The sequence below is a fragment of the Biomphalaria glabrata genome, chromosome 8 (assembly GCF_947242115.1).
Source record: "Biomphalaria glabrata chromosome 8, xgBioGlab47.1, whole genome shotgun sequence".
Classification (NCBI taxonomy): Eukaryota; Metazoa; Mollusca; class Gastropoda; family Planorbidae; genus Biomphalaria; species Biomphalaria glabrata.
Genome location: NC_074718.1, coordinates 24,174,367 through 24,192,443, shown reverse-complemented (window position 1 = coordinate 24,192,443; position 18,077 = coordinate 24,174,367). Strand labels below are relative to the sequence as shown.

General features: G+C 35.5%; 2 protein-coding genes across 2 annotated transcripts; both read left to right on the top strand.

Annotated features, from left to right (window-relative positions):
• Window positions 1-640: 640 nt before the first annotated feature.
• On the top strand, window positions 641-8,456 carry LOC106056643 (probable G-protein coupled receptor B0563.6). Its single transcript, XM_056038170.1, has 4 exons — window positions 641-765; window positions 1,081-1,244; window positions 5,936-6,611; window positions 8,285-8,456. The coding sequence occupies exons 1-4, from the start codon at window positions 641-643 to the stop codon at window positions 8,454-8,456; spliced, it is 1,137 nt and encodes a 378-aa protein (XP_055894145.1).
• Window positions 8,457-10,722: 2,266 nt separating this feature from the next.
• On the top strand, window positions 10,723-15,699 carry LOC106056642 (uncharacterized). Its single transcript, XM_013213455.2, has 3 exons — window positions 10,723-10,934; window positions 13,941-14,104; window positions 14,939-15,699. The coding sequence occupies exons 1-3, from the start codon at window positions 10,765-10,767 to the stop codon at window positions 15,697-15,699; spliced, it is 1,095 nt and encodes a 364-aa protein (XP_013068909.2). The 5' UTR covers window positions 10,723-10,764.
• Window positions 15,700-18,077: the final 2,378 nt, after the last annotated feature.

Genomic DNA, 18,077 nt, shown 5'->3' with positions numbered 1-18,077 from the left:
CCACCTCCTGCCGCCTATATCTCTCGTGTTGGCTCCACCCCTACGTCTATGTAAGTAATTTAATTGCATAGGCCATTTGTAGAGAACATTTTAGAAATAAAATAAATCACTTTTAAATGATTTGATGATACGCTGTCGAAAACATGAAATCATTATAATGACACTGAAACATAATGAATGCAATGGAAAAAAAAATTCTAGAATTACTACCCTCCTCATTGTATATTCAGTTAATCAGCAACTTCAAAGTAGACTTAACATCATTTATGATCAAACATTGTATGAGAGTTCAAACAGATGATATGGACATTTAAAGTAAGGCAAAAAGTAATCGAAATCGCTGTACAAACGAAAGCTTGTTAATAGATATAATTGGTGTGTAACTTGTTATCATCCCGTAGCACTAGTCTATTGTTTCTGTCTCAGACAAACGGCGAGAATGAACTATATTCTTTGTATATAGTTTCAATGTACATGTTTCAAAGCATATACATAAAAGTCAGTGCTCAAGTTATTAACATTTGATCTAGCGAAGAGCAATACTTATATAAGGTTAAGGTTAGGGCCAGAAACAGACGTTAAATCAAACAAGAATAGCAGCAAATAATAAGCTAGAGTTTGGAGAATCCGGTAGCAGGTAATGTATCAAGACATTTCAAATGACGTCACTGAGATCGAAGTCTTCATATGTTACGTCATCGTATCTCCAATCATCACCATAGCTGGTATTGTTACTAACGTCATCAACATTGTGGTCTACTCCAAGTGAGTCATTCACGTTATTATACTCAGATATATTGATTGTTTTTTTACACAGTGTATTTCCATTATTCATTGCAATCTGATCTTTTTTGTGTGGTTCTGTACTTATAAAATATAAATTTAGATGAGATAGATTAGAAAAAAAGCACTAGAATAATATACATACCTTTAGGAAGTGGTAGGGGATCAGTTACAATGGTTGTGGCGATTAGAAAAATGCCATCCCAATTTGTTTTTCTATGTGAAGCTCTTAAGACTATGAGCTGGAGGAATTTAATGTATTTTTGTCTATTAGTTGATCTTTTTTTTTTCTGTCAGACATGGTGTAAGAGAATCTATTAACGTAACCTTTCTGACCTTGGCCATCACTGACCTTGCTGGACTAGTCTGTTGTGTTTGGTATGGCATTGGCGTGAATCCACTTTTGTCTTCTAGAACTGACCTTTCATTTAACTCTGTGGAAGTCACCTATCTCACTGGGGGTACGTGTTCAATTGATGTATTCTTAATTTTGACAAATAATTTCATTATTATATAAATGTTTACCATGCATGAGGCATTTGTAAAGAAAAATAGAGATAATGAATGAAATGAACGTTGTATAGCCCACCATTGGAACTTAACATTTCCTAGAGGGAAGAACTTACGTTTTAATAGAACTATATTTGTGATCCGAATATCTACGCTCAATCAATGAAAAGAGATGAATATGACTGACTTGTGATGTCTTGCTAGAGAAAACAGATTTTCATGTTTGAATTCAAGATTTGACCTTTTCTAGAGTAATAACTTTACTTCAACTTTAAACATTGAGATAGTTCAGAATAGGATGTAATTGTTTTGATCTCGTAGACAGACTAATTTAAAATTCTTTTATATCTCTCGAGTCCACCGCGTGCCAAAGTTGTATAACATAATCGTAAACGCTATTAAGTTCAACTTAGGCGCTATTTTGCCCACACTGGCATAGAAGAAGTAGCTGGCAGCATATGGCTAATGAAAGAGAAAGATGAGACCAAAAGAAAAGTCCTTGCTCAAGAGAGGCGCAGAAAACTTAAATAGAACCCCCAGCAAACAACGCCTTTGTCTGCATTAGATGGGGAAAAAAATATGCAGGTCGCAACTGGGTTTGCATGGCAACTAGCTCTTTGGCCACACTGGAGAAACTCTAGTTTACCGTTATAATGTTTCAAAGTAGAAAACAAAATAAATGTACATTTGGCTAAGAAATAGATCTAGATCCAACATCGGTTTTGAAAGGACTGTCGCGATCTTGAAAAGACTATCGCTGTCAAGTATTTCCGAATGTTTAAGAGTTAAATTAAATACATTTTTAAAAACATTTTGCGCAACGTCTTCTTAGTCTAGATCTAAAGGTCTATCACTGAAATATTATAAAGTGTAATTTGCTTAACCAGGATTCTGTCTCGAGAGGAAGGGGTTAAAAAATGTTCCATTGTTTTTTAATCTAACATTGATCAGTTATAAAGAGAAGAACAATGGCTCTATATATTGTATAAAGAAGGTAGTGTCTTTCAGATAATCACTGTTAATGGTTTTCTTGTTTTCTTTGAGTTCTTAAGCGTCTGCTATTGGAAGAGAATTAAATTAAAGATCAAAATAAAAGTTCTTTGGAATTAAATTTACAATTTAAATTCTTGTTTCTACCAGTGTGATATCGCGGGGGTGGGGGACGTGCACCAGACAATAATAGGTTTCTAGTTCTAAGGTCCGGAAAGGCGTTGCGTGCCCACTTTCTTCAATTTAGTTTTTTTGGTCTTTCTTTGCTTAATAATTTTTCAAAATTTAAAAGAAATTCGAAATATCTTGGCAATAGTTCTCATTATGACAAAGTTGGCAGCTATTTAGTAAGGGAGATGACTATTTACCATATTTTAAACATATTTATGCCAACGGTTTTAGATTTTGTTGTAAAATTATTATTTTTTCACAATTGTATTGCTAAGTTAAGTAAGTTCCTTCATAATAATTACTTTATTAACAAAACAAATGTATACTTTTTTTTTAAAGAGAAAAAGTCTATTTAGTATGTATATAAGTTGAACATAATTTGAAACAACAATTAATAAGTAGTTTTCATATTATGAACTGCAGTCCATGCAGTGCCATTACCGATTCATATGGAACACTTAACTAAAGGAAAATATGGATTTTTTTTCTTAATAAGAAATTGACCCCTTATATGAAATCAGTTAGGCCAGTCTCACATCTAACTTCACCTTCGCTTTCACCTATCTCTTAGTCTGCTGGACACCACCAGGGGCGGACTGGGTATCAAAATCGGCCCGGGCATTACCATATAAACCGGCCCACAAATGTCATGTCATATATTTTCGGTGTGGGGGGGGGAATTTTAATATCCTCCGCAATATATATAAATATATATATTAGTGTGTGTGTATATGCAATTAATCTTCATTACATGCTTATCTTTCATTCTTTTAGACGTTTTTCTACCCTAAAATACTCTCTTCCTATAATTAGTGAAAGGCAGTATACACCGCCAAGGGACAGCTACGGAGTCTGGGGAGCGCTGTAAGCTCCCCCAGTGGGGTCCGGGACGAAGCCCCGGAGCCAAGCATTATTTCCGTTATTTTAAGCTTTAAAAAATGCATATTTTGAGGTATCTACAGTGCAATTAGCCTGCTACTCTTCCGCTAAAAAATTCAAAAACTAAATCTTCTATTCACTGGAGTCCAGCGACTGGTAGAAAAAGGTAAAATGCTTTAGTTTTGTATTGGAAGGGCGGGAGGGAAACCACAAAACCCCTTTTGGCTACTCTCGTGAAATTTTGGTGACTGTAGCTTGCTTAAGTTTGCTGCACTGGGGAAGTAAGTAAAGTTTCCCTTTCAGACAATGAGATCTGAGGCCGGTGATGGTTTGAACTCCTCCCCTCTCGGCTACGCCCATGTGTTTTATCATAGGTGTAAGCCTAATTCTATTCAAAATATATAAAGTTTGATAACGCATGGAAAACTGGATGTATGCTTTCGTAGGCTTTCGTAGGCTTACATAATGTATTCTATTTATACATATATGTAGTCTGAAAACTATAAACACTACAATAGCAGCCTTAATGAGTTTAAAACTTCTTGGTATTACTTATAGATTACAGACGTTTCTTCAAAAAAATAATAAATGATTAGGTCCTACGCATTTCACGTGTCAATCTAGTCATGAATGTAGATCTGTGACTTAAAATATGCTAAGTCATTGGTTTTCCTGGCTGACTCAGGCAACCCATTCCTTTAAAGTGGTATCACCACAAATACAAAACCAAGGGTCTATCGAGCCGTCGTCCTCCCTACAATGCTCTATTACTCCGAAACATGGATAATGTACAGTTAACATGCAAAGAAACTGAATCACTAGCACATGACATGTCTGTGAAAAATACTGAATGTCAAATGGCAAGACAAAATACCAGATACTGAAGTCCTTCGAAGAGCGGGGCTGCAAAGCATTCACACAATACTGATGCAGTCCCAGCTGCGATGGGCAGAACACGTATGCAGAATGAAAAACCACCCCATCCCTAAACGACTCTTGTATGGCCAACTAAGCGAAGGAAAGTGCTCGCAAGGTGGTCAAAGAAAGCGCTTCAGGGACACCCTCAAAGCTTCTCTGAAGGCGTTCAGCATAGACCCAGCCACCTGGGAGACAGAGGCACATGACAGAGCATCATGACGTCGCGCTATGAAAACAGGTTGCTGAGGAAAAGAGAACAAAGCTGGCAGAAGAAAAACACCAGAGAAGAAAAGCAAGGCCAATGACACTAGCTACTGCTGGAATAACCTGCCTAGTGTGCGGCCGAACATTCCGGGCTCACATAGGTCTCACCAGCCACACGAGGAGACATAAAACCCAAGTGCAAAGCCCTCAGCCCCCTGGATGACAAAGTGGTCATAATCGAACTACGATGGACGAATTATATATATTCCTTTAAAAGATAAGAGAAAGCAGAACGGTTAGAGAGGTACTTACTTAATGTGAAAAGCTCTTGCTTCGTCCTAGTACATACTCAAAAACGCGATTTGTATATGAATATATTATTTAAAATATAAATGATTCTAAATCTCCTTTCATTAAATATCGGATGTGACAGCGCTACATAAATTATTGTAGTTATTGTAATAATTGTCATTATTAATGACTTTATACTAAGCATAAGTTTGCCATTAATCATAACGATACAAAACTTAATTTCGATCTAGATTTATGTTTTAATTAAATATTTTTTTATTTTTTTTGTAAGCTTAAAGTGTAGTATTTTAGATCTATGTTATTACAAATAAACAACAATGAACTTACTTTTTTCTTTTCAAATCGCAGAAAGTAGAACTTTATAAAGTTTTACCCATCTTGAGCTAGATCTATGAATAAGTTGGGTGGTTTGCAATTTCTCGGCTGTGTGTATGTGTTTAAGTTAACTTCCATTAAGTTTTGTTAAAAAGCTAATTGTCTCCCCTTTTGCCGCGTTATACCAATGGTTTCCTCTCCCATCCCTCTTTTTCGTTTACTTTCAATGGAACCATCAAAAGACGGGTGAGGGAAGGAGCAAAACGAAAATAGGAGTGCCATCAAAGGCCCATGCCGACCAGCAAAATGATCAGGCCAAACACAGTCTCGTAGACATCAAAGTAGTGTTGAAGGCCAAGCCGCTCGTGCAAAGCAGAAAGTACGGTCTAACGTTTTACAAATGATAACACGTACAGTGTATATTGTAATTCTTAAATTTCATTCTTGTTGAATTTCAAACAAAATTAGTTGTAATAATAATTTAAAAAAAAAACAACAACAACAAGAAAACGTGTTCGGGCTTTTGTGTCTTGCTGCTGTCACTTTTTTTTAAAAGTTGTCTGCATTTAATTTTTTTTCTTTGGTCGCAACCAGACCGGCCCATTTGGTACCGGCCCACCGGGCATTTGCCCGTTTGCCCATATAGCCAGTCCGCCCCTGGACACCACACAAGAGCTATCAACCTTCTTTCTCCATTCTTCTCTGTCATTTGCCTTTATAATTTAATTCTTATTTTTTTGAAAATATTGAAACCTGCTATTTACCTGCTTGGGTAGACCACTTCGGGGGCCGATTTTGACATTGTGTTTCCACACCAACTGTCTTTGTAACCTTGTTTTCTTTTTCTTTTCAGCTTATCCACGTATTTTATTCACAAAAATGACTTGCTGGATAACTGTCTATGTCTCTCTGGAGAGATGTTACTGTATAGTGGTACCACTTCATGTCAAGACAATGATTACACCAAGAAGAACTGCCTGGACGCTAGCTGGACTGTACGCTGTAGGAATCATCACCAGCTTTCCTGTCTTCTATTCGGGATCACTTTTTCTAGAATGGAAAACAGATCCTCTTAGCAACAGAACTGTGCTTGGGATGGGTATGAGTACATATTATGCAGAAGTGGCCACCGTCAGCGTGGTTTCAGTAGCGAGTCTTTTCTTAACGTCTTTTGTCATCATAATTTTGACCACCGTCGTCCTGGCTGCAGTGCTGAATAAAAAATCAAAATGGCGTCAACGTTCAGGAAACTATGGCAAAAACAGATCCAAATATATTGGGAATAGGGATATAACTCTCAGTAAAACTATCGTGTTATTGTCCTCAGTGCTCATCGTAAGTTATCTCCCTTACACAGTTAATTGCTTGCTGATGGCTGTTTTGGATGGTTTTGATTTGTACGGCAAATACAACAATCTGTTTATAGTCATGTGGTCCATTTCTTGGCTGTTTGAGACTCTGAATTCTACTTCAAGCATATTTATCTACTACAGCATGAGTACTAAGTACAGGGAGACTTTCCTGCTACTGTTTGGAAATACTAGCTGTTCTACAGCTAAACAATATTCGGTGTAGTGCTTAAGCTTTACTTTTACTAACTAAAGTCAACCCTAACCCTAACCCACCCATTAGAGTCTTCACCGAGATTTGAACCCAGGAACCCAGGTCAGGAAGCAAAGCTCTTAACCACTCAGCCACAGTGCCCCACCCCAACGACTCCGGTACAGCTATAGATTCTTCCTTACCTAATCCTATATATTTGTCTTTTGTTGCTAACTTAAGCTTATTTTTTGAAGTTTTAGGCATAAATTTACATGAGTGGCATAAGCACCTTAGCTATAAAGGAGTTTCGAGTTCGAATCTCGACTTAAGCTGAGTAATTATTGAGTGCCCAAAGGCACCACGCATAATTTCCCTCAGATCTATCAATTCCTCCCCCCCACCCCTAAACCCATGTCATTAAATGGGATTGGACCAGAGAGAACAAACCATGAAGTAGACTGACAGGAGCATTTAAAAAAACAACCACAACATTTAGGTTCCTAAAAGAGTTTGTGCTATTACTTATGAGTCTGTAATGCAGGTAGACAGATTCGACATTTTTAGCAGAATATCAGAAGCTATGAAAAACAACCCAACTATGACCACAATTCTACCTGTTCTACTCACAGAACGTTCAGAGTAAAGCCTTTTTGCTCACACCCAATGCTAGGGTTTAACGAAGCGCCTCTTTCTCTTTCCTGGCCTCTGGAGGAAATCCTAACCCTTTGTAAAGGATCTCAGGAGCCTTTTTCAATGTGTAGTTTGTATCGCATAATACCACTAATATGAGCCAGTAGTGTTTTAAAACAATGTGTAAATATATGTAAATATAGAATCCTAATCATATTTTTTGTTCTAAAAAAGGTTAGTAGCTAAAACTCTCGCGCACACAAAGAAGTAACATATATGTCTATTTTTTATGCCATTGTTTTGAAAAATGATAAAATTGTTTACATAACAAAAATAATATATTCCTTCCTGAAATTGTTTTAAAAGTGTAAATTTATTTTAAAAATGGTTTGAGTAAAAAAAAAAAACAACTCTCCGTTGCACCAATCTACAAAATTGAGTGAAATTAGATTTCAAATTCACAGGGACAGACGGATAGGCGCACTTTACAAAATAAATACATTTGTATCCTATTCTTAGCATACAATCAAGTCAATTTATATCTCGGGAATGTACCATAGCACGCTTGTGTTCATTCTTTAATTCAACTAAATACACCAAATTAACTGGAATGGTATGCAAGTATATTTATAAACAATTTATAACTAAAGAAAATCGAATTTATTTATCATTATGCAAAGCTTAGAAACCAACAAAAAGAAGCGGCAGCGTACACAAAGTCGTTAACGGCGAGCTGGAGCTCATGCTCAGTGTAACTAAGTAAAACACAGTCATTGGCTCTGTGACCAGCATCTCTTTGATTTTAGTATGAGACAGTAGGCGCCGAAGGTTGAACTCATTGACGTCTGAGCGGAACCTGACGTAGATGCCAAAGTGCAGTCTCTGTCTTAATTACCACAGTATTGTAACAAAGAAGATAGCAAACAGAGTAGAAGCAAGTACACAGCCCTGATTTACGCCATTTTCTATGGGGAAGTGATCAGATAGGTCACCATTGTGTCTAATTTTGTCCTTTTTGTCCAACATAAAGCTGCTTGAGAATGGATGGGAGCTTGCACAGAATCCTTAATAAGCCATGGCGACTACCTGTGTTCAATGAGATCAATGATGGTGACAAACATGTCCAGGTTCTGCTCCCTGCATTCTTCCTGCACTTGACACAAGACAAAAATAATGTCCATTTGCCTCTACCAGCCCGTTAACCATACCTACTCTCACAGAACACATTGTCTACTTTGGGGCTGATCAGTCCTTCAAGGTGTACTTTCAGAGAGCACATTGCCTACTTTAGAGCTGATCAGTCCTACAAGGTGTACTTTCAGAGAGCACATTGCCTACTTTGGAGCTGATCAGTCCTTCAAGGTGTACTTTCAGAGAGCACATTGCCTACTTTGGAGCTGATCAGTCCTGCAAGGTGTACTTTCAGAGAGCACATTGCCTACTTTGGAGCTGATCAGTCCTTCAAGGTGTACTTTCAGAGAGCACATTGCCTACTTTGGAGCTGATCAGTCCTTCAAGGTGTACTTTCAGAGAGCACATTGCCTACTTTGGAGCTGATCAGTCCTTCAAGGTGTACTTTCAGAGAGCACATTGCTTACTTTGGAGCTGATCAGTCCTGCAAGGTGTACTTTCAGAGAGCACATTGCCTACTTTGGAGCTGATCAGTCCTGCAAGGTGTACTTTCAGAGAGCACATTGCCTACTTTGGAGCTGATCAGTCCTGCAAAGTGTACTTTCAGAAAGCACATTGCCTACTTTGGAGCTGATCAATCCTTCAAGGTGTACTTTCAGAGAGCACATTGCCAACTTTTGAGCTGATCAGTAATTCAAGGAGTATTCTGACAAGGATTTTTCCCGCCACTGTAATTGGAGCAGTTAGCCTTTTTTATACATGGACATTATTGTGGCATCGCGAAGTTCAGGCAATACAAAATAAAATGTCAGTCAACCTTTCGGTGAGAGCAACATGAGGTTGAAATGGCATTTGGAAAGCTCAAAAGACATGAAGCACCTGGCTCTAATGAACTTCCAGATTACCAAATAAAACAATTATAATCATATCATATAACATGCACTCTTATTAAGAAGGCAAAAGGTCGACACAATTTTTTTTTTGATCAATTAAACAAATCAAACTTTTTAAACTTCAGGATTGTGTTCAATGATATGTTTATGTTTTAAATTAAAAACGTACTGGCTAATTCCAATACTGCTCGTCAGGCCGTTTACCTTTGTCAATATTTGGTTTGAAAATGTGATGTAAACATGAGTGTCATTAGGCAGAGAGAGAGTTTTGTCAATTCTCAATGCTCCATTTTCTATCACTGTGTAACTAGCAACTCATTAACTCTAACTACGAGGTTTTTATCTGCAAGTATATCCACCGACAACTACGAGGTTTTTATCTGCAAGTATATCCACCGACATCTGATGTCTGATACGTTCTAGAATGAATATATTGATTCTTTATTTGGCAGCGGTGCACTTGAAAAAACTAAAACCGATTGTTTAAATTAGCCTTAAGAAAGATAAACACTAATTAGGAAAACCTGGCTATTTTAGCAAGTTGCTTGGCACTAATACTTTCCATCTTAATCTAGTGTCAGTTTGTAGGTCTACATGTCTTACAAGCTAGTACATAGAAGCGAGTTACTCTAGTTTAGGCTTTCACTTTCTATTGTTTATTTCATTTTACATTTTAAATACAGAACAAGAAAAATAATTTGGAAAAAAAAAGTTTATATTAGTGATATTGTTTCTTTTTTATTAAACAATCATGTAATTAATTTGTAATAGATTTAGACTAATAATAATTAATCTGTGCGATTGGAAACATTTTTACATTTTTACAAAGTTTATATCATCTAACTCTGTCTGTCTGGTCAAAAGTATGTACACGTTATTTCTCCGACACCCAATCTCGGGTCAAACTGGAAGTCTTGCACTATTATTATTTCTTTTACCACAAGAATCAATTAAAAAAATAAAAAATTAGTTAATTAAATATTGGTAATTACTTATTTTGTTTGGTATTTATAAGAAGGGAAATGAATTGTACTTTACTGAAAAATCCTTGTCAGAATACTCCTTGAATTACTGATCAACTGAATTAGTCTAAAATATATTTTTGCTGTTAATGGTATAGACAATAAATTTATGGATACAAAATTACAAATTCGTTTGTCATTCCTAATGTCTCCTATCATAAATTATTCCTAACAGCCACCAGACTTCTTTTTTTTCGTTACATTTCAAATTTTCATTACAGACTTTTATCCGTAACATATACTAAAACAAAAGGCTGAAATAAAAATGACGCCCTAAAAGGAATTGTGCAGCACAGCTGTGTTGTGTATTTCTTTTTTATAGAGGTTCTCAAAACACGTTCCCCTATCGCTGTAGGTTTGAGATGTTTGCTTGTAGAACATGTGTGAATCTAAGTTTTAGCCATGTTTTAATTTAGTCTTATAGGTGCTGAAATCAAAGGTGCTAAAAGCTCTATGTGCTCACAATGACCACCAGTAATGCTAGTCATACAGAGAATTACGCCATCAAAGAACTTCTGACCATCCCCCTAGAGGTCGCAAACTTGATCAGCCTACTCTGCTACGTGATTGTGTCGCCAGTTATATCCGTCATTGGTGTTTTCACAAATCTGATTAACATAAGTGTGTACTACAAGTAAGTAGGTGTGTCTAAATGTATGTCTAAATAGTGTAAACTCAAAATCCATTTCTGACTTATCACTATTTACTACTTTCACTAATTTCTCAGTGGCGTTGGGAAAACAAATTACAATAAATTATCAGGTTATTACTTACCAGGCCTACAGAACAACTAAGCTACTTTTACAATCGAAACAGAAGGGATACATTTACAACAACAAAAAAAAATAAGGTCTTTTATTCGCAATTTCGACCAAATATGATTTAAAAGCCGAAATTTTACAAAAGCACAGAACTATACTTTCTTCTGTTTTATAAGTACTATTGAATTTTTACAAATAACTTTCAATAGCATATGCTGCTTTGCGCTTAAACTGTTTCCGTAGATAGGCATTGTTTAAAAAAATGTTTTTTTGTTTTGCTTTTTTTTGACAGTCAAAACTGGGACATCTTCCATGTTTTTATAAACCCGACATTATTTTTGTGTATACAAATAAAAAAAAAATTTAGCGGCCTCCGTAAGGGGAAAAGTCGCTATTAGGTTTGTGCAAAATGTCCGTCTGTCACACTCAGATCGCGAAAACTAGAAGAGAAATGAGAAATATTATTTCACAATGCGGTGCGGCTTGAAAAGTTTAGGTGCAACGGCTACTTTTGGTTTCTAAAAGCAAACCGTTTAGTTTATAAAATTATATATGCAAGCGATTTTTTCATAAAAATACACCAATTCTAAAACAATTACGTAAATGTAAGGGAGGCAATGTTCAATATGTTAACAAAGTGTATATTAAGTATCACCAAGTCAAATAAATTTCAAAAATGTACAAAATGTTCACAACAAATATAAATATTAGTTAAAGGTGTTTTTTTCTGGTCAACTAGCTGCTAAATTTAAAAGAAAACATTAATGTTCGTTTATAAAGACTAAGAATGCACTTTGTGTGTAAATAACCTGCTTTTTAAAATAGACTTTATATGCAGCGACTTTCTTGCAGTAGCGTAACGCCACGGCATGATATGGTGCTAAACTAATTCCTTAAACATTTTTAAATAATCAGATTTTATTTATTAATTTTTTTGTTTAGTGCCCACATCAGGATTAAAACCACTTATTTTTTTTCACGTTTATTAAAAAAAAACACTAAATGCAAATCGAAAATCTGATTTAACCTTTAATTTTCATTCCAAAACATTGCAGAAGTTTAAGTATCTCTAATTGAAAATGAAAAAGATGCACGACCAGGCAGGGTTCATACCCTGCTCGCTGCCATCCTCCGTCGTCCAGCCAGAAGTGAATTATTTTTAACTTAGAAGGAACAACCGACAACATGTAAAACAGAACAACATTTTTTACAACGCAAATGAATCTTTGAAACATTATTACTTTTGACCATCAAATTTAAATCATGTCATTAGTATTCCTTGCGAATAGGCGCGTCCGACAGGGATCCGACTCCGACGCAAACTCTCTTTGTAATCTTGTTCTACTTATGGTAGTGCATTTAGAATATGACAGAAATAATGATTAGGCACACATACATTAGGTACAAACCCATTTCATGAGACTGCATGAGGAAATATCTTTGTAAATACTTCCAACGTCTTTTGATAAAACACAGTAAAGCAAGGGCAGTGGAGGTTTGAAATCTAATATAATAAATCTATTACAACGAATCTATTACAACTAATATATGGCAACAAATCTATTCCAACAAATCTATTACAAACAAGGTTACAAAGACAGTTTGTGAGGGAACACAAACTCAAAATCGGCCCCCGAAGTAAAAGGCAGGTAAAAAGGCAGGTTTTCATATTTTTAGAAAGGCTAATGATAGAGAAGAATGGAGAAATAAGGTTGATAGATTTTGTGTGATGCCCCAATGGTCAATCAGACCAAAGGATAGGTGAAAATGAAGATGTTCGATGTGAATCTGGCCTAACTGATGTCATATAATAATCTAATTGATCTAATTGTTTTGTAAAGGGTCAATCTCTTATTCAAAGACTCACAGGCTGCGGCTTTGCAGTTTAAGCGATATATGATAAGCTACTTATTAATTGTTGTTTTAATTTTTGTTCAAATTATATGCATACTAAATATTTTTTTATCTTAAAGAAAAAAACATTTCTTTTTGTACAACTATTTGTTAATATGACATAACTAAGCAACACAATTGTAAACAATTATTTTTTTTTTTACAAAAAATCTAAAACCGTTTGCATAAATGTTTTAGAAATATGGCAAATAGTGTCATCTTCCTTACTAAATAGCCTCCATTGTTTGTTACTATTAAAAGTGAATAGTTCTAAAAATGGTGTATTTATATGAAAAAACTGCTTGCATAGTTGATTTTAAAAAATAAATTTTTCACTTTTAGAAATGAAAAACGTAGCCCTTGCATCAGAACTTTGAATGGTCTAAACTATTATGATGTCGGATATTCAATATCTTTTCTAGTTTACTAGATCTAAACGCGACGGACAGACGGACGTACGGACAGACAGACAAAACAAAACTAATAGCGTCTATTTCCCTTTAGGGGTAGCTAAAATCTATCATAAAAATCTATTACAAAAATTCTATTACAACGAAACTATTACAACGAAACTATTACAACAAATCTGTTTTAAATGACATAGTGTTCCACTAGGATGTGGTATGACAATCTCCCGGTTATAAATAAAGTTGAGACCAAGACATTTTCATGGTGTGCTATCTGACCAGCTTAAAAATGAATCTATATAATCCTGGAACAAATCAACGGGTGTAGCTGATAGTTATGCCATTTCTTCCCATCTGATTCCAAGAACTGATAAGTAGTTAATATGTTATTTTCACAAGTAACTAGGTTTTAAAAACTAATAATAGTTTAATATTACGGCTTTGGAAAATGTCCAATGTGTCTCAAATGCAATTGAAATCATGAGTAAATTATGTGCTTTAGGGAGGGGCTTCAAAATGAAATCCTCTTCAGATTTATAATACAGCCAAATAAAACAATTTTAATTATTATCGTCCTAGGCATGGTATGAAGGAGTCAGTCAACATTAGCTTCATGACCCTTGCAGTGACTGACCTTGCCGGACTTGTATGCTGTATATGGTATGGTATTGGCAGAAGTTCATTGTTGGTATCAAGTGCTGACGTGTATATAAGTTTCAGAGATGTGGCTTATGTCACTGGAGGTAAGTTGTGGACTTAGCTTTTTTTATTTCCTACATCCAATACAAATGGTGCAAGGGTAAGCTTGGCCTTGGGTGGGGCTTGTTTATAGCAAATAGAACTGCGAGGCTTTTAGAAAACATGTTCTGTATTATTGTGTAACTGGCTACAAGTAATTCTAGTCAAACAAAAAGCTACGCCATCGAGGAACTCTTGTTCATCCCTCAAAAGTCACAAACTAGGTCAGGCTACTCTGCCATGTCATTGTGTCGGACATAGTAGCAACAATAGGGTGCAATAGAAAGGGAAGAAATAGAGGGAACTACAGATACTAGTTATTGTAATATAATACTGATATTATAGAATTGGCATCAATATAGTTAAATCTGATTTTTCCATTTTTTACAAAGCTTATATCGACTTTGTCTGTCTGTCTGTCTGGTAAAAAGGTTTGCACACGTTATTTCTCCGACACCCAATCTCGGATCAAGCTGAAATTTTGAAAAATTATTTTTTTTTTACCTGACAACACAAGAATGAATAAAAAATATTTACCTATTAGTTAATTAAGATATCTCAAACAAGGAAATGAAATTGCACCTAACTGAATTGATGGTATAAGCTGAATTAGTCCCCTTTCCTTCGATTACATTTAAAGATTGAGATTAGGTATATTGATCCCATTAGGTAGCAAGGTGCGATAGGTACATTTACTTTAATAGCATGTTTAATACTAAAGATAGCCGTTATTTTAAAAACATATGTTGGGTATGGGTAATTACTTTCTGCATCAGGTGAAACTAACCCTAGCAACGCTTCTGCATAGAATGAAGAATACATTCAGACTTTCTTTACAGCCTACCCACGGGTGCTGTTCTCCAAGATGACCTGTCTGATCACAGTGTACATCGCACTTGAAAGATGTTTCTGTGTGGTGGCACCACTTCACGTCAAGACTTTGATAACGCCCATGAGGACCGTTGTGACTCTGTCCTTGCTCTACGCCCTCGGTGTGATAACAAACTTTCCTATTTTGTATTTAGGGGCGCTGCACCTTTCTTGGAAAAAGGACCCCACCTCTAACAAGACATACCTTGGCATGGTGTACAGCGCAGACTATTTTGATGTGAGCACCATTGTGACGTTAATCAAAGCCTTCATGCTAGTGACTTCCTTCATAGTCGTCGCCATCTCCACTGTCATTTTAAGTGTTAGTCTTCAGAGAAAATCAAAATGGCGTGACACCTCTGCCAACTTTCTAACGAAAGGAGCGCAACGTCTTTCGAAAAGGGACGCCACTCTAAGCAAAACTACAATAATTATATCCACAGCTCTTATTACATGTTACCTCCCTTACACAACCAACAATGTCCTAATGGCCACAATTGATGGATTTCAGTTGTATGGTAAATACAACAATTTTTATATAGTCATGTGGTCGTTTTCTTGGTTTTTAGAATCACTCAATTCAACTGCAAGTATTTTCATTTACTACACAATGAGCACAAAATATAAAGAAACAGTGAAACACTTTTTGGGAATCTATATTCCTGGATTTAAAACACAGCTGAACCGGCTTAATGTCATTCAAAGGCATGCTTACAGAAAAGACGTTTAAATATTAATATGAGAATTGCAAGATGTTTCAAGAATATTATAATTAAGATAAAGACGAATACTGTTTACTGTTCAATTTCGAAAGTTGGATATTTCTAGGAAATAATCTTTTTATAAAATAGAAGATTTCAAAAGACGTGCTCAGACAAAATTTTGTGAAGTATTTTTGTTTTCAACTTTTATGTTGGTTTATTAGTATGTCCTAGAGTGTAAAATGTAAAATCTCTTCTTTATAAACAGCCCCATAGAAGGAAAAAGTCACTTTTAGATTTGGTTGTTCCCTCTGTCTGTCTTTCTGTCTGTCTTTCTGTCTGTCTTTCTGTCTGTCTTTCTGTCTGTCTTTCTGTCTGTCTTTCTGTCTGTCTTTCTGTCTGTCTTTCTGTCTGTCTTTCTGTCTGTTACGGTTAGAAATGTCGAAAACTGAGAATCTACTTTCAGTCTTTCAGCAAGTTATGAAACTTGATAAGACTACGAGCATCGTCAAAAAATGAACACTTTCATTTTGAGATTAAATATTAAGTCGCTTTTAGAGGCTCCCAGAAAGTCGATACAAGTTTTATGTGGTCCGTCCATCTGTTCGTCCGTCCCCTTTAGATCTCAGAAATTAGAAATATATTGAAAATCCAATATCATGATATTTTAGACTTTGCAAAGTTCTAGTGAAACTGCAGGATTCTAACTTGTATGGCTAAGACAGGGAGATTTAATTGCTTACTATATTAAAGATGGTCAGATATTCGTCCAAGATCACGCAGAATTGCACCGAGAACGGTCAAACCTTCTTCCCCACTACATCAACGACGGTCTTATCTACATTTCAAATACCTACTGTTCATTTCTGTTTTTATTGGTGGTATTGATGACTAACTTTCAAGATAATTTCTATCGAGTATTTTACACGCGAGCTCTAACTAGTATTTAATTTAATATGTAACTTACACACACTAGCTTTGTCGTTTGTAATTTTAAAAATGTTTTATTTGGCCTAGAATTAAAGGGGAATGGATGCTCTTTTTATAGAACACAAAATAAAGTTTATAAAATGAAACATTAATTTGATTTAATCATGTCAAATCAACGATGGTATCGTCATTTAGGAGAAAAAGAGTTAACAAGTCTTTACAGCTCAGAGTCTTCAAAACAACTGTCAGTGTTGTCTCTATGTTTTAAACTACAATCAAGTCACTAAAACAATTCCCGATAGCTACTATCTTCTACAGCAGCGGTTCTCAACTTTTTTAGCTCCGCGACCCCGAATACAATTTTTCACCAGGGGGCGACCCTCAACCTTAAACATTTTTTTGTCATAGGTCTAGGTAAATGTGATTTAGCTAATCGTATAAAATGGTTATCAAAATGTATATATTGTAATATCCATGATGTTAATTTAATTGTTACAAACGTATCCTATTTATTTAGTGTAAAATAAATTTATGCTTTAATTTTATAAAAAGCAAATTTTATGATTTTTATTTATTTACTTTTCATTGCTTATAATATCCCCATTACATACATATTTTATCATTTAAAAGTATTAAATCATGGAAACTGCTGAGACAGTATTTTCAAACACGCCAACGTTAGTGTGAAGGTTAAGTTTGTTTTTATTTCACTAGTTTAGGAATTCACATGAAGTTATTTTCTGTATTTAGACTGGATCACTGACAGGCAGAAAAAACAAACATGTTTCACAAAGATACAGTGTTGGAAATGGAAGAGGAAGTCTAGAAAATGTGTCATATAGAACAGAGTGACTGCAAACACTTGACCAAAATTGTGTAACTGACATTGAAGAGACATATTTAGGTGCATTGCTATTGACGTTGCTAATATATGTCGGTGAATCATTAATGAGTTACAATGGATTCTTATGGTGACTCAATCTGTTGCAAACATTGACATCTAGACCGACATTCAATCATACTTAGAGCGCCATCTGTGCTGACACCACAAATATTTTTCCGATTAGTCTTTGTCAGTTACATCACGCGCTGTAGATGTCGTTTATAGAGGTTTGCATAGAAACGTATCTTTAAAATCGCCATTATGTATATATCGTAAGTATACCGGAACTAGTAGTTTTGAACAGTTTACAACGCCTGTGGAGTCATAAAGCTGGATGCTGAATATTGTAAAAGAAGTAGACATCATTTTCTTAATATCAAAACTTATCGTCTGTGAATAGTGTCATAAGGTATGGAAATCGCACAAAATGTATGTATAAATTAGGCTCCAATCATAACGAGCAATGTCTTTGGCCGCTAACAAGAACTCCTTGGTAATGGTGTGAGGTTTCAGGACTATGGCGATACTGAGAGCCACCAAAATAAGAAGCTTCATAGGCTGATATGTTTTAATTATGGTACTTGCCATCTGAGT